The following is a 23,358-nucleotide window of genomic DNA, read 5'->3' on the forward strand; positions in this document are numbered from 1 at the left end:
TTCCTTAATCTCTTCCCTGTGCCATAGACTCTGCACAGTGTGTGCAACGCTGTGGACTTTTTCTGTGCCGATCACCACTCACAGCACACAAAGGGTTAAATCTCAGAAAGTCACTCCTGGTTTGATAAACATCACATGGTGAGTATCTCGTCTGCCTATTCACATCTTATGAAAAAAACAACAACAAATGATTACATTATCTCACCATAAGTTGATGGAATTCTCCCGAAAATGAGGTCAATCTCTTAAATGTTGTTTACACTAACGCTGTACAAGCTGACACATACAACGTGGCATTCCCATAAATAATCACATTTTACAAGGATCTATGCACTCCTAGAGTGGTATAGGTTTTGGCAGAATCTGACCTTAAATGAGAAAAAAAATGGAATTTGAAAGTGTCATTTTTACCATGTTTTCATAAATCAAGAGATATTAGTAGTTACCACTTGTGCAAGTTGTATGAAGTGATGATGTCACGCCCCTTTCAGATCTCCCATTGGTCTAGGCACCCCCTTTTTTCATTACATCTCCGTCCTTTTTTTTTTCTTTTGAATGAGATCACTAACATTTGTTAAGATTTTCCATTTATTACAGGGTCAACAATACAGTGTATTACCATGATTTATATCTGAAGCATAATTGATCTTTGAATGTTGCTTTCTGATGCTTGTCCTCCTCTTCATATACAACGTATCTCTGTATCCACCATCACACCTTATCTCAAACATGTCCCCCTCCTCTTCTTTTTTTTAAAATCTCTTCTTCTCTCTCCTCTCACTACATGTAGTTTTCAAAATACAATGTAAGTGCAGTATACATGTTTCTTTTCTTCCTCTTCATCTGTCTCTGCATCAATCATATTCTTATCCCAAACATGCTCTCTCTCTCTCGCTCTCTCTATTTATCTATCTCATCTATTATCTATCCATCTATCTATCTCATCTATCTATCCATCTATTTATCTATCTATCCATCTATCTATCTCATCTATCTATCCATCTATTTATCTATCTATCCATCTATCTATATACCTACCTATTTATCTATCTATCTATATACCTATCTATCTATCTATTTATCTATTTATCTATCCATCTATCTATTTATCTATTTATCTATCTATCCATCTATCTATCTATTTATCTATTTATCTATCTATCCATCTATCTATCTATTTATCTATTCATCTATCTATCTATCCATCTATCTATCAATCTATCTATCTATTTATCCATCTCACTAATTCATAACTTCAAATGCAATCAATAAATGCACAGAAACACAATAGAAGACATCAATAACACTTTCAATCCTTTTGCAATAATATATTTCATCGTATATCTACTTATCCATACTGTATCGTATTGTCAGGCAGTATTACAACACATAGTCAAAACAAAAAAATGACACAAAATACATATAATTATATCACAACAGAATACAATTCAGTTTGATAGCAGTTGCACAAATCATACATATATATATATTCCCTTGTTACCCCTGCTCAGATCCCTACCTTATGGAGCTGACTTTTAGTCAATATAGCATCATGAAACCTCAATGGTGAGATATTACTTTTAGTGCATCACTGCATGTACACTGGAACCTTGCTATACAGAGATCAGGATCCCGTTTTATCAAAAGATACAATCAATTATAAATTTCCTTTATGCCACACAGGCTGCAATAGACTTACCATAGAAATCAACTATATAATCAATTATAACTCTTCATAAAACAGGGCCCTGGGCCCTGTTTTATGAAGAGTTAAAATTGATTATATAGTTGATTTCAACTGTAAGTCTATGGCAGCTTGTGTGGTATAAAGGAAATTTATAAATGATTTTATCTTTTGATAAAACGGGGCCCAGATATAACAAACCCTCTGGAAATAATGTGATTTTGCAGCTCTTTTATTTCTTTGCTTTTGAACCCCAATAAAATGAGAAACCTGACATAACAAGGTAATCGTCATGGGTTTTTTAGGCGTTTGTTATAACATGGTTCCTCTGTAGTTTATATTCTTGCTGCTATCAACTGGGGAAATCAAACAAAAGCGCTTAGAGCCACAGCCACTAAATCTCTCTGTCACAAAGCAGGGTGCTGAGCCAGTATTTTTTTTTTCTCTATTTCAGAGACCAGTGTAGTACACTTAATTCTCTTACATGCTAAAGTTTGCCAATACTGCCAAACTGAGTCACACACCCCACATTAGGCACATCAGTTTTAAAGGGATCGTACAGTTTTGGTTGAGACCTAATTTCAGGTTTCTAACATTTTTTGGTGAGATAATGAGAAACCTCTTATGAAATATGAAAGGGCATGTCATTCTATGACTTCAACGTTTATTTGATGAAAATTGGTTTTGACATGGCTGAGATATCCAAAAAAGAGCAATTCTAATAAAGTGTGGGACCCACACTTTATTACGATTGCTTTGTTTTACTTTGTTTTTGGTTGTTTCAGTCATTCCAAACCCGATTTTCATCAAATAAACTTTGAATTCCTCTTAAAATGGTATGCTCTGTACTATATCATAAGTGTGTTCTTGGTATCTCGCAAAAAGTTAAAAGCCCAATTCTCATCTCCACCAATACTGTACTATCCCTTTCAACTGGTACCGACAACTGCCGTACACAATGCTACAGCTGGCATGGGGCTGCCAAGTTTATTTGCATGTGAACACATCCAACCTCTGTGATACAGCTGGTGTGAACAGAGCTCATCACTTCTTCTTTCTTTCTTTCTTTCTTTCTATTGTTGTGTTCTTTTTCACAGCCCATTAAAGGCAGTACACATCCAACTCTATTGTGGAAAGTTGTATTAGTAATATAATTTTGCACTGTTTAGACTGAAACATAATCAGGTTGAATTTTATAGATTAGTGACTACAATAATGTATTCAAACAGGGTCATTGATCAAGAGTCAGGTATAAAAGAAAAATGCATCTCTTTGAATATATAAAATGATAAATAGAAGAGTTGACTAAGAAACTAACAGAATAATTTTGACATGTGACTAATTTTGAATTCACACTGACATGTCTGCTTGCATACCCATCTAGTATGCCTGTAGCTGGAGCTGTTATGCTTACCCAATACCAGTGGTCATGAGACCAACAAGATAAGGATTATTCACTGATTAGAAGATTTGTTAATCACCCCTTTCACCAATACTTATCAAAAACCCTACACCTACAATGGCAGCACAACACGTGTTTCATATGTTAACGTTTCATGCTTTAAGGGCAGCTAAGAAGTCATTTGTACTGACCTCCCACATAACAATATGGTATAAAAGTGACCTGGGATTGTACACCAGTTTGTATTACAGGCCTGAACAAAGGAAGGGGGGGGGGGGGTGGTGGGAATAAATGTTAATTTCTGACCAACAGACGCAACACACAGGACACCATTTATCTATGGCATGCTATATACCCATAGTACATCATTCACTTGCAAGACTTTAGGCTGTTTTATATGGATGATGCTTTTCGGAGACTTTGTCTCAATCAAATATCATAATTTTTCACAAAATCATACAAAATAGATCACGACATAGTGGATGATTGTGACCACTTCAATGCTGATAACATTCATACATACATTCAATTGTACATACATACATTTTTTTTTCCTCACATAGGTATAGTACTTTGGTGATAATTACAAAAAAAAAAATTACACATTCTAAGCCAAGTTCTAGAAAGTTGTTGACAAATGGACTATATACAGCATTAACAACTTTCCGGCTTTGTGTTGGCCTTGAGCAGTCTCACGTTGCACATTGCCCCAGTGGAATCATTCAGATATTTTCAAACATTTTTTCAGACATTCAATGTAGCAAGTCCTGCATGAAAATATTGCTTACATATGTGTGAAAGCTAAAAAATACAACAAACTAGAAATGTCGCTATGGCGACTGGTATGCCTCCGCCATAATGCATGATTCTCCTAATAGGTCTAGATAGTACATGTGGACAATGTGTGATTACATTTTCACAAAACTGGCAAAATATTGAAATGACAAGTTTGTCAGAAATGTGTTGAATGTTCACCTTCCTTGAACTTGGTTTAATTGGATGAATAGGAGAGCATGTATTTGGGGATTTAAGGACTTTAACTTGACTTTGACCCATTCATACATTTATGCATTGAGTAATTTTCATGGTACCGGTATGGAGAAAAAGTGCAATTTCTGTACTGAATAGTAAATTGTTACCATGTTCATCTGGCCTTAGACCCTAAAATTCATAAGATAATCACTTTCAGGTAGAACATGCATAGATATGCACTAAGTTTCACAATAAATTGAGCCACTTCCGAGATATGGAGGAAAAAGTTAGTTCAGCACTTTCACTTGATCTTTGACCTTTGAGGCAATAAAAAAAGAAAAAGAAAACAACTCTCCAGAGAATTTCTATTAGGTTACACATGCATACACCAAGTGTAAAAAAAAAAAAAAACTTATCCTGATGGCACTGCATGAACATGAGGGAAATAGTAAAATTTTGAAGTGTTGCACTTGACCTTTGACCCCTGACCTTTGACCCCATGAACCCTACATTCTCTAGATAATCACTGCCAGTCAGTACATGTATATATACTATGTTGCATGAAGATACCTTGAACAATTTTCCAATTTACAGAGAAAAAAAAGAAGTTTTAATACTTTTACTCGACCTTTTGACCTTTGACCTTTGACCTCATGACCCAAACTTTCACCAGAGAATCTAAATTGGGTAATACATGTATACACTAAGTTTCAAGAAGATATCTTCAGGCATTGCATAGATATGGTGGAAATAGTGAAATTTTATGTATTTGACCTTGACCTTTTGACCTTTGACCTTGAGCACGTGCACCCAAAAGTTGATAGGCACAACTTCACCCCCTAATACACATACATGCCAAGTTTCATTAGGATACCTCAACAGCTTTTGATAGTTACCTTGTCCACAAAATTCATTACGGACGGACGGAAGGACGGACGGACGGACGGAAGGACGGACGGACGGACGGACAACCCGAAAACATAATGCCTCCGGCACCACTTCGTGGCGGAGGCATAAAAAAAAAAAGGAAAAGAAAAAAGCTCACATGGACATGTCACTTTTCAATCTTACAGGCATGACCTGTCACCACGAAAACCTAATGAAACCACTGAATGTCTGTTTGGTTTATTTGTTTGTTCGTAAGTTTGGTGTTGTGGTATTTTCCAGAATTGGAACTTTCAACTGACATTGTATTTGTACCACATCCTCTCCCAAAACTGACGACAGACATAAAAAAGACAGCCAGCCATCAGATAAAAATCAGTTTTTTTTGGAAAAGATCATCTCTGAAGTTTAGATGCAGCTTAGTGTGAAGGAGATGTTACACGTAAACACAATGAACCAAAATTGGCAAAAGTAGTTGAAATGACGGTTTAGGTTTAGTCAATTGACTAATACAAGCGGAAAATAGGTGTACATTGCGCATGTGTGTGTCAGCGCACATCCACTGTCGGATGTCTCTTGTGTATTCCGGCCCATAAATCAATTCAAACACCTCGTCAACACGCTTCAAGAAACCCCACAAGATTCGGAGCTCCTATAAATTCTCATATTTTGAAAGGTGCACTTGAGGTGCTTATGTTCAATCAAACTTCTGATTTTTGAACAAATATTACATTTCTTGTTTTTCAGTCAAACCACCCTTTTTACATCCTTTTTCATCTTTTACTACTCTTCACAGTTGGGAGTCAAATAAGGAGGCGTGCCACCTGTCACACAGTGACTAGAACAATACTACATGTAAAACAAATAACTGGGGGAAAAAAAGAACAAATAAATTGTAAATGTATCAACCCCACTTTCCCTGGTTCATGCAGGTGTCATAAGTCTCCAATTTGAGGGTTTTAAATGCTGTTTGAGATACTCTTTCAGTAGAATCTCAGCCCCTTGACTTATGCTTGTAACCTGCTACCTTTCTATCATTATGATTTCAAGTGCCTCAGCTGGAAGATCCTGGGGTAATGTAATTTGCACCATCCTACTTCTTTGATGCATACCTGCTATGGCATCTCTTTATGTCTAAATGACTGGTGGCAGAATTTGTGGGATCCAGAAGAACTGGAACTCAGTATTGGATAATACAGAAACACTGCAGCAAGAAAAATCTCTTATTCTGGGGGTGTGAGACACTCATAGCGGCAAATAGGCTGGGATTTGCACCTCGGGTCTTCCAGTTTTAGGAATCAACAGCTTGAACCACTGAACCACCACTCGTCGCGTCTTCATTGTAAGGAGGAGGAGGAGGATAACTGCACCTTCCAGGTGTCTCTAAAATAGAAGCAGAACATAACATGGTGATATGATTGACATCTGTCAATTTCACATAATTTCCTTTCTACCTCAAGAACACTTCACGTTTTGAGTGGACTTTCTAATTCTCTGTCAAGTTTTGATCAAACTTCTACACAGTGTTCTGTTTGTTAGATTTCACTCATGATATCACAGTCAACTCAGGGCATGGATTGTCTGCTTTATATAATAACAAAGTTGCAAGACCCTTTATCTATTGTGTTCTACTTTGCTGCCTGGATGATGTTTGACAGAAATATGACGAATTTGATTGCAAATCTTACAAACATACCTCTGCTCCCTCCACGCATTACACATTTGCAGGATATTGCCATTTCCCACCTCAAAATGAAAACCTAGCAGATAATGAACTATTTCTTTTCTGGCACTCTTCGTGAGATGATCATCTTATCTGCACGTCCATCACACCTGACGTGGTGTCGACTTTCTGATCTCTCGTGACAAGCTCCCGAACACTCAGGCGTACGACCCAGATGAGCCTGTCACCCTCCGTATGATAAAAATCTTGAAACACCGCACAGATACACACATCTTTTTCCAGGATCGAATGACAAATATTTTCCACCTATTCGTATCGCAGGTGAAATGCTTTGTTGGCTTTGTTGCCTACTGTTCCAAATTTTCATCATAATCAGACTTGGATGAGCGACAAATTCTGATAAAAAGTGTGCCAATCTGGAGGCGATCTTTGAGCTCTACTCTGGTTTCCAGCTGCAGGCCTTTATCTCCATTTACTTCTTCAAAGTGAACACCACAACAACACTTTATTGATTTGACATTTTCTTGTCAGTGTTAGATTCTACTAAAAAAAAAAAAGGGAGTGGCAGAAAAAGTAAATAGCCACTACAAGTAATTACAAAACCACATCAAAGGCTACCTACATAACTCGCACAAAATATACCAAACAAGAAAAATATTATCTGGAAACATAAAAACATAAAAATAATGATTACACACATCCATGAAGAAAAAAGATGAAAAATCAAATACCAAAACATATGAATAAAAATCAATAAATTAATAAGCAACCTCCTCCATGAATGGATATACGAACTTGATGATAATAAAATACACACATAAATAAATCAGCATATCAATTTATTAATCAAAATTTGAACTAGAAAAGCACTCTGAGAGCGCAGACCTCCGGCAAGCAGCCACTTTCCACCGATGATCTTGCTCTTCCCAAAGAGATTTTTCTCCTCTCCACCACTGGGAAAAGGCTCTTTGGGCTCTTCCATAGAGATCAGTGATTTCCATCCATACGTATACATGCTGAAAAATTGCCCGATTTCCCAATATAGAAGCCTTTGTTACGTCATAAACCCTCAGCTGCGCGGCGCGCCTCGCCCTAGCAGAAACTAGAGCACGCACTTTAGTGCGCGTTTGAAAACCTCAAAAATGTGCAGCTTGAACTCCCAAGTTCATTGACCCTCCCTGTCAAAATATCAAAAATCCTTCATAAATTCCCCCAAAATTCTCGGATCACTACCAAAATTTAATCATTTGTTACTTGTGTCATTCTCATCCTATCCTGTAAGTTTCATCCACATCCGTTAACTACTTTTTTAGTTATTTTGCACACGGACAAACAAACAAACAAACAAACGGACGGTAACAAAAACATAACCTCCTCCCTTGGCGGAGGTAATAATACTCACAGCTAAGACTATACAGTGTCTGGCAGTACCTATAGCTTCCTCTTGATGATCTTCTCCAGCCTTCGTATCCTGCTCATGTCCTGCTGCTCCTGGGTAGAGGGCACCACCACCACCTTGTCGCCGGGGTGGTTGGACGGCAGTCGGGCCTTGAAGAGGTCCAGCATGGCATTTTGGTCGCCGCGCTTTAGACCCTGAAAGAGTCAAGATAACCAAACACCTGCATTATCTAAGAATTTGTTTTAATAGGTAAAGGACAGATATTTGGCACAAACCCTTAAAGAAAGACCCCCCAAAAAAAAAAAAAAAAAAAAAAAAAAAAAATTATAATAATAATAGACGGGCCTTGAAGAGGTCTAGCATGGCGTTTTGGTCGCTGCGCTTTAGATCCTGAAAGAGTCAAGATAACCAAACACCTGCATTATTTAAGAATTTGTTAAGTAGAGGAAAGATATTTGACACAAACCTTAAAAAAAGACCCCGAATTAAAATAATTATAATAAAAAGATTATCTTGCATGGTTTCAGAAATATTGGACTGTAATCATGAACAATCACATTTTTCCAAATGAATCAATACCACTTCTAGCAGGAGCTCATTTCTACGCTTAATATGATAACGATGATGAAAATAAAGCTATTATACAGTTCACTCCCGTTATGACGAATATAGTTATAATGAAATTCTGGTTACAATGAAATAAAAATCCAGGTCACAAAATTATTGGCTCTATGTTTTTTATTGTTTATTTGTTCGGTTATAACGAAATTTTGATATAACAAAAGAAAACTGCTGGTCCCAAGCACTTTGTTATACTGGGAGTCCACTGTAGTTGTAACAACAATGATTAACAGCCATTTCTTTTGCCGTCGTATGGAAAACTTTGGCCATTACATAAATGCCATTTTACTACGCTGTCATTCACCCTGAATGTGAGCCATCAAAAACCCCAATAGAATCACAATATGCAACAAAACATCATCTCTTGAGGACCAGGGTATTTATTCTGAGAAAAAAAAAGAGAGTAAAAGTTAAAAAATGAAAATCAAACAATAATACACATTCAAATTTCTTCAGCTGTTCAGCTGCTGATAATTTTATGCAAAATACACTGAGATCAATCATAAATCAAATGTTTATTGATAGTTAGAAGTCAACTTAACAGTGTGAATCAGTTTCCCACCTTCATTTCTAGCAGCTTCTGGAAGTTTGAGGTGTCTGTGTCGGCGATGAGCTTGATGTAATTATCTACAAAAGCTTCCGCTGGGTCTTGGGGTGACATCACAACCTGTGTTGAACACCGCAATGCAGAAAGTGAAGTTGGTTTGTTTGATTTTCTGACATGCTATGACAGTAGCCTTCCAAAATTAGAAAACTAGAATAACACACTGCAATACAATATCCTGTCAATATTGATTTCATACTCAAAATCAGCGCTGCAGAATTAAGAATTGTAAAAATTCAGACAAAGGCTATGCTAATACAATGATTTACGTAAAATGTGGACCAGAATACAGCTCAACACACCATAAACAGAGAAAAGACAGAGAGAACAGAAACATGCAAAGTAGAACAACTGAATATTCATTTCTTGCAATACACACACAAAAAGATAGATGAGCCGGGAAAGGAAAGAATACAAGATTGGATGAGGAGGAGGTGAATAATTCTGAGATGATGATTATTTGAAAAACACTTACCTTCAGTATCATTTCTGCCTTTGTCATTCCCTTCACAACTATCTTCGTGTAGCTGAATAAGATTGTGACAAACACAAAAAGAAAGAGAGAGAGAAAAAAGAATAACACCTAAAAGTCAATGTTTTACACAGAGTTTCAATCTAATATTTACATCACTGCTCTCACTGGTACAGGAAGCAACAACAAAAAGAGAAGTTAACCTGCCTGTACACGGGAGTCACAGTACAACATACATTTCATACAGCAAACCAGATCCCCCATAATGTCAAAACAATGCTGAAATCTACATTTTCTGCTCTTTAGTCCTAAATGCATCATGCACATTTCAAGGAGAGTTTAGCTGTTAGGAGATATGTGAGGCTGTAATGAGTCTCATCTCATTGACAAAGAACGCAAACTGCAAAATTACTTATCACTCGACTGAAGAAAAAGGCTTCACCAACACTCACATTTCACTACTCACCACTTAAAGGACAAGTTCACCTTCATAAACATAAGGATTGAGAGAATGTAGCAATATTAGTAGAACACATCATTGAAAGTTTGAGGAAAATCAGACAATCCGTTCAAAAGTTATGAATTTTTGAAGTTTTTGTGCAGTACCCGCTGGATGAGAAGACTACTGCAGTGTATGAATAACTTAGATGTCACATGCGTACAACAATATAAGGAAAATATAAAGAGAATTTCACAAAATTCCATCTGTTGAAAAAAGTATACATTCCCCTGACTCGTTACCGGCAAATGTTATGGGTAATATTATTCCCCCTGCCTTTAGAAAGAGGCAAGTCAAGTGCTCTTTTATTATGCGAAAAAAGTGAAAATATGTTGAATTTTCCTTTACATTTTCTTTATACTGTTGTACGCATATGACTCACAAGCTGTAGTAGTCTCCTCATCCAGCGGTTCCAACACAAAAATTTAAAAAATTCATAACTTTTGCATCGATTGTCCAATTTTCCTCAAACTTTCACTGATGTGTTCTACTAATATTGTTGCATTTTCTCAATCTTTATGTTTATGAAGGTGAACTTGTCCTTTAATCTCACAAACTAATACAGTTAGGGAAGGAGACAGGTATATGACTCTTACATGTTACATTCAGCAGTATTTGTGATTGAGAGACAATGCATCCCAGTTTTCTGACAGGTTCAGGCCATTACAAAGAAACATATATCACTTGGCTGAATGGGCACTTGGACAAGGGCTCCAAACTTTGAACAAGCAGGCGCCCACTCACTGTACTTGCCCAGTAGTGGGTTTCAGTTGTCCTGGGCAAGCTGTAATGTGTGTTTGTAGCACTCTGAGATGCATTACTTCCATCTCGTATTTCTGTTATGCAGTTTGCCTAATTCATGACCACAAGCACGCATGATACAGTGCACTCCATTTATAATGAACATGGTTGTAACGGAACTCTCGTCACAATCAAGTGACAATTCAGGTCCAAAAACTTACTGCCTATATATCTTTGAATACTTTATTGTTTGGCTATAACAAAATTTCAGTATAATGAAAGGAAATTGCTGGTTACAAGGACTTTGTTATTATGGGAATCGCCCGTAATAGCTGGTGAAGCATCTCGATGACTAGCCTATAATCTAGGCGGAGGATGCAGCTATTGTCTTTGCTTTTAAGCTAAACATCTGCTGCGGCGAGACTACTGTCTTAGATAAGCGCATCGTCTGATGTGGCAAGACTACGAACAGTGGAAGCATCTGATGCCTATATCCACTGGTCTTGCTTTAGTAGTTGCTGTCTTACTATCGATTTTGAATCTGTGGGAATTTTCATAAGAAAAACTGCCACGGATTCAAAATCAATAGTAAGAAAACGACGACTAAAGCAAGACCAGTGGATAGAGGCGGTGGATGCTTCGCGCGCATCCCCTGCTCGTAGTCTCGCTATCAGATGTATCACTTAGCAAAGACAACAGTTTCACCACGTCAGCCGTTTAGCGTTACGGCAAGACAATAGCTGCATCCTCCGCTTAGGTTATACAGTAGGCTGCTCGATGGCTGGATCTTTTTAAAACTACAATGAATAAGAGAAGAAGTCTTCCTTACCTTGCTGGAGCCTTCCTGGAGACGTGGCAGCCGATGGAGGGGAGATCGAGAAGCACCGTCTTGAGGGAGTGGGCATCCAGGAGGAGCTGCTCCGCCCCCACCGTGCTGATTGGCTTGCACTTGTACAGGTGGCTGATGAACCGCGGAATGAAGGAACTGGAGGGCATAGCAACGGGGGAGAGGAAAAGAAGGGAGTGTGAACAAGAGTTTCCCCCATCTACTTCGTTATTTTATTATTTTTGACCATTTACTGTTTTATTGAAAATTCTTGAAAAGTCTGGATAAACTGAGGACATTAATGTTCTCCTAGAGGTATGAAACGGACAACTTCGTAGGAATTTTCTATTTAATGTGGGTTATCAACGTTCTACATGTTGAGACTGGAATGGACACATGTGCACGTTTCACCGCATAAATTTGTTAAGCATGTTGCTTCCTCTTCATTTGTCTTGTGTGTATGTTTCATTATTTGTTTGTTGGTTTGTTTGTTTGGGTTTCTTCTTTTTTTTTTTTGGCGAGGGGTTGCAAGGTCTGTAAGCTATGCCAATTTGACTATTAACCCATTTGAATCAATGCACACATCCTTTACATAGGTAATTTTTTTGTCATACCTAATATCTGCTGTAAATTTGTATCAACCACCATTAGACCATAAGAAGACTGAATGGTACACAAAGGGTATATCACTAAATGCACAAATCTGGTTGCTAAGTGGGTTAGAATGAGCTTTACCATAGACCTGGGGCCTGTTCCATAAGGATTGAGCGTGTGTTGCGATCAATCGCAAATTGCGTTTCATACACAACTTTGTGATTGATTACAAGTAATGCTCACTCTACTGAAAGTTATGCCTGATTTTTCTTGAAGTCACGCCTAAGTGTCTTTATGAAAAAGGACTTACACTCAATATTGAACTTATGCTCAATTTACCGAGTTATACTCAATAAATCGAGCGTAATATCAATTGCAACTCTTCGCAAAATAGGCCCCTTGGTCATGAGGTGAAACACTCTGCCTGGGGGCTTACTTGGCAAACTTGATGCAGAACTGGGTGAAGTATTTCCTGGCTGAGGCCAGATTGTCCCTGATGATCGGTAGAGCCTGTTTGATGTGGGATGTGATGGCCGTCACATAGCCACTCTGATCTCCGACCGTCTCCACTGATGACCAGTTCACCTGGGGAAAAAACATTCACATCTTCACTCGTGCTGCAAATCTTTATCCCTTCTATGCAATATGATAAGTCATATACATTGCTGACCTCTACTAATATTCTCAATGTCAGCCCAAGTTTACACAAAGGAGAAGTCCTCATTTTCTGTTCATACTGTAGAAGAGAAGGGAAAATTCACTCGAGCAAGAATCAAGTTTTGTGTAAAGTGAAGTAACTTATTTGGATCTTATGGATCCAATCTGAATGAAAGGATGACTATATTACATGCTCTTGAGAGTCAAATAGTCCATATACACTCAGATCTGGATAGTCTGGAGATAGCAGAGGCATGTATGAAGGCTTAATCAACTAAAACGAACAACTCACCTAATATGCTGGCACTAAAAATAGGATGTAGGCACTTAAGGCACTAAAAAATTAGACACAGAATTTAAGTAAAAGGCAGAATCACCGTTGACATCAGCAAAAAAAAAAAATAAATAAATCCATGTACATAAAACTTTACAATATGACCATGAATTTAGAGTGTGAGATTTCTTACCAGTATTAGCATTCCAAAACATCAAGGTTTACTTCCATAATGCAGAACAAGATGCATGGCTAAACTTTCCAATCTACTGCACAAGAAGCAAGCCTTTGAAATAAACTCCCATACACAACCACCCTCTGATGATGTTCTCACCTTGTTCATGGCTGTCAGCGCCGGATCACAAGCCGTCTCCAGATCCTGGACCAGTAGTTGCACACAGTTGGATATTACACTGAATATAAAAAGTTAAAACAAACACATGAATATTGCACCCTTTAAGATGTCATAACATAATCACCTAAAAGATAACTTGAACAATGCACGGCATTTTACTAAGAAAAGGTGGCTACAAAAGTGATACTTGCAATGCCATGGGTTCAAAAAGCTGTGAGACGGCTTGTGATCCGGCGCTGACAGCCATGAACAAGGTGAGAACATCATCAGAGGGTAGTTGTGTATGGGAGTTTATTTCAAAGGCTTGCTTCTTGTGCAGTAGATTGTTACAGTTTTACAGTTTTAAAAGATTACAGTTTTAAATTTATTTTAAAGAAAAGGTGAAGACTCTCCACAAAGCTGATATTCCTGTGGCAATAAGTGCAGTCGAAGCTGGCATTACATAGAAATCACTTGCTGTAAAATCGTGAACTTCAGTTCTGTTGCTTTCATCTCAAGGGCAAAAGCTCATTAATTGAGTGAAATCCCTCTGACCGAATCTTACTTATCCCTGTCCCTACAAACAATTATTCTATTTGAAATACTTCTGGAACATGTTGAAGTTATTAAAAAGAAAATCATTTATTTGTTTTAACTGTCAGATTCATATTATACTGTGCTCAATTATTTTGTTCAATTAACTTTGTATTTCATTTAATGTATGAAAAAGAAATTCAGAAAAAAAATCAAAATCAAACCAAATCAAATCATGTACTGTTTCTAAATATCAATCCAACGCACTTGCAACCTTCCAATCTTTCCAAGTGTTGCTAAAAGAGAGAAAAGAGAGAATGAAAACAGAAAACTCACTTGTGAAAAACATCCATCTCTCCATTCAGGTCAATCCTGTCGGCCATGGACGGGTTGATCTTCTCCTTTAACTTCTCCTCCAACTATGCAGACACATTGTGACGGGAGGGGCATGTTGAAACACACATGAAACACGTAAAGATATGTAAAAGATGATCTGAGTACAAGATAACACAAACATGCATGCTTATTTGCTCATTATTTGGTCACTATTCATTTTAACATTGCAATTTAATGATTTGAAAAAAAGAAAGAAAGAAAAAGTCAGGTTGTGACAATAATAAGCAAGTATGATTCTACACTTATTCACAGATAAGATTTCACTGAGATACCTCAAATGTATTTTTGGCTAGAAGAAAGAAGAAAAAAAAACAGTAAGAAGACATCATTCATCAATGATAGCACAAAAAGCAGTGCTCAAATGGAAATCTAACAAGGAAAGTATTGATAACCTGGAACAAAGTTCACAACAACAACAACACCAACAACAACAACAACCAAGAAGACATTGCTAGATTAGAAATATTACAACAGCAGCAACAAAAGGGGAAACATCAATAACTTGGGGGCATTTCACTAAGTGTATTGTAGGATTTTTTTTTTTCTGACAAATTGTTATAAACTACTGAAATCCTTGTAAATTTGTCAGAGAAAAAAAATGTCTGACCAAAAACCCTTGATGAAATGCCTTACCCCCCCCCCAGAAACTGAAGTTTTCTCTAATAGAGTATAGAAATAGTTTAAGTTTATGTTGAAACTATAAAAATAGATTCACAGGGAGATGGGGACCCACCTGTTGAGTGGTATCCAAGCAGTACTCCGCTGTACACAGGATGCTGCAGACCAGGTACTGCTCCTCGGCAGTGAACTTGGGCACGTCGGAGGAGGACTCCTTAAGACCCTCCTTGAGGAGTGCTGAGATGTTGAGGCCACCAGCTGGGGTGGTGGTTTGTGATCTGGGAGGGGGCAGGGGTTGATCAAAGAAAGTAGGGGTTAATGCAGAACGACTCGATTGGCCTGCAAGCACTCGAACTGGAAGGTTGGAGTGGTCAGGACATTATCTTGAATGCCACACCATTGACTTCTCTTGTATCAACTCAGAACCATACACTTTTCTTATCGAGAACAATGACTGTGGCTGCCATGATTTAGTGACTAATGCAGACCTACCAACCTGTCTAACTAAAAAATAGGGATGATTTGGCTCAAAAGTAGGAAAGAAAGAGCAGTTCCCATATGAGTGCGTCGTAAAGCTATCAAGAAAAAGTTAGAAACTCCTATTGAAACAAGAGCTTGGAATGGTCAAAATCCAGATTCTTTTCTCCAAATTCAGAGCGGTTGGGAGGTTTGCTAATGCTAGTCACTTGGGACCAACCGCAAGGGGTTGGCATCATCATTTTCTAGAACATGTGAAGGATGGACCATTCTTATCCTACTCAGGTGTGAGTAGTGAAGTGGGATACTGTATACTTGCAATTTGTAACACTCTAACTCAATGACATTAAACTCCTCTGCAAATCTGTGGTGAAAGTGGCTGTTGGTTGGTGAGGAATTGTGGTTACATTTGGTATGCTCTGTGAAAAACGAATGAGCTACCACATTGTAATCTCACCGATATTATGCCCCCCCCCCCCATTTACTTTACCAAATATATGATGAAGGATCAGAAAAATCACGGTAATGGAACATGTGCCCATACTTCAATCTCTAGAACTTTAGCTCAACTGTTTTGAATGAGGTGCATTATTAGATATCCAGGTTTCTGCACTGTTTGAAAAAAAAAGAAAAGAAGAGGAAAATATATAAATACCTATGCACAATAATAACAGTCAATCACAAACGAAGGTCTGTTATTACCATTACACCTAACGCCAGCAAAGTTGGTCATGGCTTTTCAAACCTATATCTTGTACAGATGGCATGGATGGATTTAGCAATTAATACAGGGGTTCATATCAAAGTTGAAAATGCTCAAGAAAATTTTGCTTGTCAGAATATCAGGCATTGTTGCTTTAATGTAGAATCAATTAGAGATTCCATAAATTATCTTAGCTCACTGGATTGTCTAGCATTTCTTGTGATAAATGGCCTATTTAAGTATATACATATATATATATATATATCTTTAATGTACTTGACTTTCAAATGATTGCAATACAGTATATATCAAATTATTCATAAATCAGAATAATTATATAAAATCAAAGTGAGAATAATAATAAAGATTGAAAAAAAAAAAATCGCAGCTTTCAAGATTGAGGCTCGGCCACAGGGAATGACCTATAACTTTGTGCCCATGATGATTCTACACTATTGCAAAATGTCTACACACAGGCAAGAGGATGAAGCTAACAGCATTACTAAATAATAATTCTTTCGTTATACCCAAATTTTATTATAGCCGAACAAATAAAAGTTTAAATGTATAGAGATAATAATTTTGGGACTTGAATTTTTACTTTGTTGTAATGTAATTTTCTGATAACCGTGTTTGTTGTAAAACAAGAGTGCCATGTAGCAAATAAACTTAACACAAATGTTCTTGTAAAACAGCTCACTTACTTTGGCAAGTTATTTGTGAGAAGTCTGGAAGCGTACTCCCGGAGGTATTTCTGGAATGTCTGCGTGAGGTTTAGCAGCGGCATGCCTGTGCTCAGCTGTGAGCACTGGACCATGCACTTCTTGTAATACACAAAGAGGTCGGCACACGAGGGCAGCACAGCCCCACTCTCCTCCGACTCTATCTTGGGCGGGCCTTGAGTCCGGAAGTCTTCTACGAATCTACCGATTAGGTCTGACAGATTTCTGTGGAAGAAAAACAAGATGACAAGGTAACTTTGGCTCTGAAACAAAGAATCTCTAATCAGTAAACTTTCACAAATGGAAAGCATGACTTAGTACATGAAGTCTTACATAAGATACCTTACTGTAATTGCATGTCTGAATGCACTCACTTTCCTATGAAATATGAGTGATTACACTTCAAATGCACATGCTTAGCACATAAATGTATGTACTTCATGAAGTATGAGAAAAAGGTCTCAGTTACACTAGCATTTCTGCATCATCAATGGTTGTGCTTTGCAATGGATAGAGAGAAAGGGGCATCTTGGTGGCCTTTGTCTGCCCTTTTATGAAATTGTATGAAGAACACTCACTAACACCATTTTTCAATGATGTAACGTGCAGTAATGTTTGGGGCGAGAGGAGATAAGTCGTGTCACCAACAGACTTAGCACCGCACACAGGAAGACGTATCAACATGGATCATACTGTAAGAGTGGGAACATTCTTGTGATTGAATTCCTTGCATCATGTCAAATTCAGCCAACTTTGCTTGATTACGATCTTGCCAACAAGAGTACTAGTCATGGGAGCCCTGTGGTATTATGGATAAAAGTTACAAGACTTTCAAACAAAGGTCCCAAATTTGAGTCCTACTAACTGTTCATATCTTTGCACAAGACCTTTATACCAACAATGTCCCTCTACTGATCTTGAACCACATATACAAAAGGTACCTGCCAATGCTGGGGTAAAGATAATGGCAGGGGAGTCTGGAAAAACAGTGGCAACACTGAGGAGGCTACCCTGGGTAAGTAAGACCATATTTTCACTTTTGTGCAGAATTCACAATCTCCCCATACATTGCTGTGGTATTACTTTCACGACAGTTCATTGAAGCGAAAAAAAATGTGAACATTTCTACAGCAAGAAACTAGAAAATCACTCTGAGAGTACAGACCTCCACCAAGCAGCTACTTTCCACCGATGATCTTGCTCTTCCATTGAGATCAGTGATTTCCATCCATTGTGCATGCTGAAAAAATCACCCGATTTCCCAATATAGAAGCCTTTGTTACGTCATAAACCCTCAGCTTCTGGCGTGCTTCGCCCTAGCAGAAACTAGAGCACGCACTTTAGTGCGTGTATGAAAACCTCAAAAATGTGCAGCTTGAACTCCCAAGTTCACTGACTCTACCTGCCAAATTATCGAAAATCCTTCATAAAATCCATAAAATTTTTCAGATTACTATCAAAATTTAATCATTTGTATCTTGCATCATTCTCAACATTTCCTGCAAGTTTTATCCAAATCCATATGCACAACTTTTTGAGCTAGTTTGCATACGAACAAACAAACAAACCAACAAACCCACGGTACTGAAAACATAACCTCCTCCCTTGGTGGAGGTAATTATCAATGTTGAAAAAGATAGATGTTAATTTCCCTTACCTGTCTTGGGACTGGATGTAGACATGAAGATGAGGCTCGAAGCACTGGCTGATGATTCCTTGGAAGAGGGAAGGCTTTGGTTTGCCCAGTGTCTGAGGAGAGAAAGAGAGGACACAAACTCTTACTGGAGTGTACTTCAAGTCTGGAAGCTATTGCCCTACAAAAATATATCAATCCTCCTATAACAAAATGACTACAGCTGAACTAAGCGACTGAAAGATAATGAAACATACCTCCCAGACAAACACACATTCCTCTTATACATGGATGAAGAGAGGATGGAATCTAGTTTGACTGACATGTCATACTTATGGTCAAATAGTTAACATAATGATGTGCAAACTTAATTTCTGATCTTTTGCTACATACAAGGAGATATTTGACAGTAGTTTTAATAACAGAGGCTACAACAATGAAAAAAAGATTTTGCATACTACCCCAATACACACATATAGAGATCTACACACAGATTCAAAGCAAGTCAAATGCAATTTGATAGATTCTTTGCATGAGAAAGTGTGGACACCTACATTTTTTGCATTCTTGATGTGATAATTTCTGTCTATAAATCTTACATCTCAGTCCTGGAACTCTATCCAAAGCCAAAAAAACAACAAACCTTGATTTCCACAGGCTCATCTGGCATCTCAAATGGGTTGCTGGACCCCAGGTCCTGGTCCTGCATGGGTGCACCGCCCTCTGTTGACTGAGATTCACCAGGCGGCTGCAGCGTGACCCCACTGAACCTCTTGGCGATGATGGTCTCAAAATTTGTGGTCCGCTGGATGGCAAACAGCAGAAGCTTGACGTCGATCTCAGAAGCTCTCTTCTGCATGGTCTTTCCAAGCTCCGTTCTAGAGATGAGAAGCAGGAATTCTTACATATTTTTTATTTTGCTTGGGAGCACTTTCACAGACAGCTGCTCAGTATCATGAAAGCACACATGTAAAAGCACAGCAAATTTGTTTCATTTTTCTTATCTATACTCGTTTTTGTAAAGAGGGATATGGTTGCTCTTATGTCTTGCAAGACAATACTCACAACAAATTCATCACCAACACAGAATACACACCGGAAAACATAACAATGTCATTCCAAGCATTGTCTACAAGCAGAAAAAGAGAATCAAACCAGCAATACAGGTACAAATGACAATGTCAAACTATTCATTTTCATGGTGGAATGACTTCTGCATAATATTACCTTTCAAATTTCCCATATAAACGCAGATGTCCAAAATCAAATGAAGGTACGTAATTAAAGGACAAGTTCACCTTCATAAACATAAGGATTGAGAGAATGCAACAATATTAGTAGAATACATCAGTGAAAGTTTGAGGAAAATTGGACAATCGATGCAAAAGTTATGAATTTTTAAAATTTTTGTGTTGGAACCGCTGGATGAGGAGACTACTACAGCTTGTGAGTCATATGCGTACAACAGTATAAAGAAAATGTAAGACAAAATTCAACATATTTTCACTTTTTTCGCATAATAAAAGAGCTCTTGACTTGCCTCTTTCTAAAGGCAGGGGGAATAATATTACCCATAACATTTGTCGGTAACGAGTCAGGGGAATGTGTACTTTTTTCAAAAGATGGCATTTTGTGAAATTCTCTTTATATTTTCCTTATATTGTTGTACGCATGTGACATCTAAGTTATTCATACACTGGAGTAGTCTTATCATCCAGCGGTTACTGCACAAAAACTTCAAAAATTCATAACTTTTGAACGGATTGTCTGATTTTCCTCAAACTTTCAATGATGTGTTCTACTAATATTGCTACATTCTCTCAATCCTTATGTTTATGAAGGTGAACTTGTCCTTTAAGAACATGGTAATTTTTTCTGTTGGTTCTTGCTGTTTATTCTGTGTTTATGCACGCACATTTTTCAAAGTCATATTTCATCTTTATGTGCCATATTTCCATATCCACAAACAAACAAACAGTAATTTATAGCTACGGTTTACTGTAAAAGTGGTTTCTTTCGCGTACAGAAACTTTCGCGGTTTCCATCGGTGCCGACTTTTTCGCGTGTGTTTAAATTCGCGGTTGGTAATGATAGCGTTGTAACAAGCGACGAATTCAAAACATTTTTGCGTGATGTTAAATTCGCGGTTCAACCTCAAAGCGCAAAAATAAAACCACCGCGAAAGAAACCACTTTTACAGTAGCTGAAATTCATATATATGGATTTCTCTTACAGCTGTATAAAATTAACAGCCACTTCTGGTAACGTGACATGTTGTTACAAAAGATAGCAGAAATTAGCGTTTACCTTGTGACATTACAGAACTCCACACAGATCCTCTCGCTGACCTCCCAGTCTCGCGGAAACAGGGCGCCGTACTTCTCCTCGAACTCGACCAGCGCCCTCTTCAGCCAGGCGTAGCGCCGGTCGATCTTGTCCAGCCACGCCACGTCCTGGCTCTCCTCGAAGAGCACCATGTACTCCTGGAGCTGCAACGTCACGAACCACTTCATCAGGTCTCTCCTGGGAACAGCAGGGGGAGGGGGGAATCAAGGCAAGATTACTGGGGTGCACGACAGTGTGGCCTTGAGATGGCAAACCAACGTATCTACATCCAACCTCATTTCCAGTCAATCGAGCTTGGAGTTTCGCAAACCTACAGCTCTTTTTCTGTTTTCATTAAACACTTCATATCTTACCCTAGAAGTATCAGTATCAGTAATACAGTGCATGCAAATTGATTTCAGTCGACCCTTTATTTTTAGAATAATTTGCATTTAATCAAAACATACGTTGTTTTGCCGTCTCAACATAACCACACTATTGCTATTGATACAGCAAACAATGTAAGTCTCGATCACTGGCGCGCATATAATGTATTACAATGTCAATATGCGCACACTTCTCCAGCTGCGCGTAGCGCGCAGCCTATTATACTGCGTATGGCAAAACAACGTATCGCATGTACAGCAGTAGATACGTTGTTTTGCCAAATCCATGCCTGACGTGTGCTGAGCAGGGGCAAGTGTATCACCGCTTTCGTTGTTTTGCCAACAAAATTTGAATAATTCCCATGGGGGGGGGGGGGGAGCATCATATCTCAGTAACGGAATGGGTTCTGATTTCAAGATTATGTCAAGAGTCAGATTATACTAAAATAAGCTGAAATATGTGACTAAGTTAATTTTCATACATTTTCTACATACATTGTTTTGCCATCTCAAGGCCGAGTGACAAACAAAAACTCAATTCCACAAAGATGATAACTTATGTATTGGTTGTAGAAATACATTGTATCATTTTCTGAGTTTTGCAATGTAAATATTAATCCCTTGTTCCTTCTTGACATAAATGTCATCCACGGGGCTATTTTGTAAAATTTGCAAATCAAATCAGTTCTCAATGTCATCTGCATTGTTCTAGATGATCCAAACATATCGTCAATTCAATGCAAACTATATTTAGATTATTTGGCATTTAACGAAATCATACATGAGGAAAACTAATACACTGCTGGAAAGTACAAATTGAATAAACAGGACAATTTCTCATCTGCAGGCAGAAGAAAAAGTAATGTCCATGTTCATACCATACTAATGGTGGTAAAGCCTTTTGATGTGTTTATTATCACATTCTGTAGGGGCAAACCCTAAAGACATGGTTTCATGAAGGACTAGATAAAGAGTGAAAGGGCATTGAAAAGTCAGAAAATGAAGAAAATTTACATATCATTGTCTATACATTCCAGGTCATTCAACATTTTTATCATTACTTTTGAAATGAACATACACCACATCAACCCAAAGAGAATCTGCAGTTCTCCATCATTGATAAAGGCAAGGTTTCAAGACGTAGTCACCTCCATACTTACTTGACTTTGGGCTCTAAGACTCGAACAACCAAACAGGCCTCAGCAAGTTCTCGCATATTAGCAATTGGCTGCAAAACAAAACAAAACAAAAAAAGAGAATGAATAAATGAAATGAATAGATAAAAAAATACATATAAAAGAATGAATAAATAAAAATGGTATCAAATTGCAAGAATAATTGCAATATCAAGGCTAAACCCATTTATCAAGCAAAATACATTAATTCTAGACCATGTGAATTAAAGATCTAGTTGCCATGATAAATAAAGTCTCCTTTACTATTACCTCTTTTGAGTTTCATCTGATATAAATAATTTACACTTAATTTATGATGCTGCTGTTCAGTAATTCAGCCAACTCCAGTTTTATGTTCAGTACAGAATGAGAAGACACAAGCCTCTGTTAATATTGAGTTTTCATTTCCTCTTTAGCTGTTCAATTCTTTTTAGATGTGAAATCAAAGACTTCCTAGTCCTACAAAATCTATATCTCTTTTTCATTTGTCCAGAATATAGTTTACATTCTTTATCAAAAAGGCATATCAGCATAATCATATCAAATATGGGCATATCAGCACGGTTATATCAAATACGTCCATATCTTCCACGTATTAAAGCAATTAATGTTCTGCTGTTCATGACTTGCAGCAAGAAATTTCAAAATAGCTTACCCTGCTCCCTTGATTAGCAAATGACTCCTCAAAATCTGCCAATATTTGGAGTCCGAGTTCCGACTGAATCTTGCGAACTCTGAAAT

At 37.7% G+C, this 23,358-nt stretch overlaps 1 protein-coding gene across 1 annotated transcript in view; it reads right to left on the reverse strand.

The window, feature by feature from the left end:
* Nucleotides 1-5,949: 5,949 nt before the first annotated feature.
* Nucleotides 5,950-23,358, reverse strand: part of LOC139719262 (vacuolar protein sorting-associated protein 53 homolog) — a 28,728-nt gene continuing 11,319 nt past the window's right edge. The window contains exons 7-21 of the mRNA XM_071630689.1: nucleotides 23,273-23,351; nucleotides 22,603-22,670; nucleotides 21,039-21,254; nucleotides 19,375-19,609; nucleotides 18,756-18,847; nucleotides 17,081-17,323; nucleotides 15,312-15,474; nucleotides 14,519-14,601; nucleotides 13,649-13,727; nucleotides 12,820-12,968; nucleotides 11,793-11,948; nucleotides 9,727-9,778; nucleotides 9,210-9,314; nucleotides 8,030-8,220; nucleotides 5,950-6,326 (exon numbers count right to left, since the gene is read on the reverse strand). Coding sequence (XP_071486790.1) covers nucleotides 8,059-8,220; nucleotides 9,210-9,314; nucleotides 9,727-9,778; nucleotides 11,793-11,948; nucleotides 12,820-12,968; nucleotides 13,649-13,727; nucleotides 14,519-14,601; nucleotides 15,312-15,474; nucleotides 17,081-17,323; nucleotides 18,756-18,847; nucleotides 19,375-19,609; nucleotides 21,039-21,254; nucleotides 22,603-22,670; nucleotides 23,273-23,351 — 1,882 coding nt within the window. The 3' untranslated portion in view covers nucleotides 5,950-6,326; nucleotides 8,030-8,058. The remainder of the gene's footprint in view (nucleotides 6,327-8,029; nucleotides 8,221-9,209; nucleotides 9,315-9,726; nucleotides 9,779-11,792; nucleotides 11,949-12,819; nucleotides 12,969-13,648; nucleotides 13,728-14,518; nucleotides 14,602-15,311; nucleotides 15,475-17,080; nucleotides 17,324-18,755; nucleotides 18,848-19,374; nucleotides 19,610-21,038; nucleotides 21,255-22,602; nucleotides 22,671-23,272; nucleotides 23,352-23,358) is intronic.

Source organism: Diadema antillarum, unplaced genomic scaffold (genome assembly GCF_040938485.1).
Source record: "Diadema antillarum isolate AM-2024a unplaced genomic scaffold, OU_Dant_1.0 scf00000108, whole genome shotgun sequence".
Lineage (NCBI taxonomy): Eukaryota > Metazoa > Echinodermata > Echinoidea > Diadematoida > Diadematidae > Diadema > Diadema antillarum.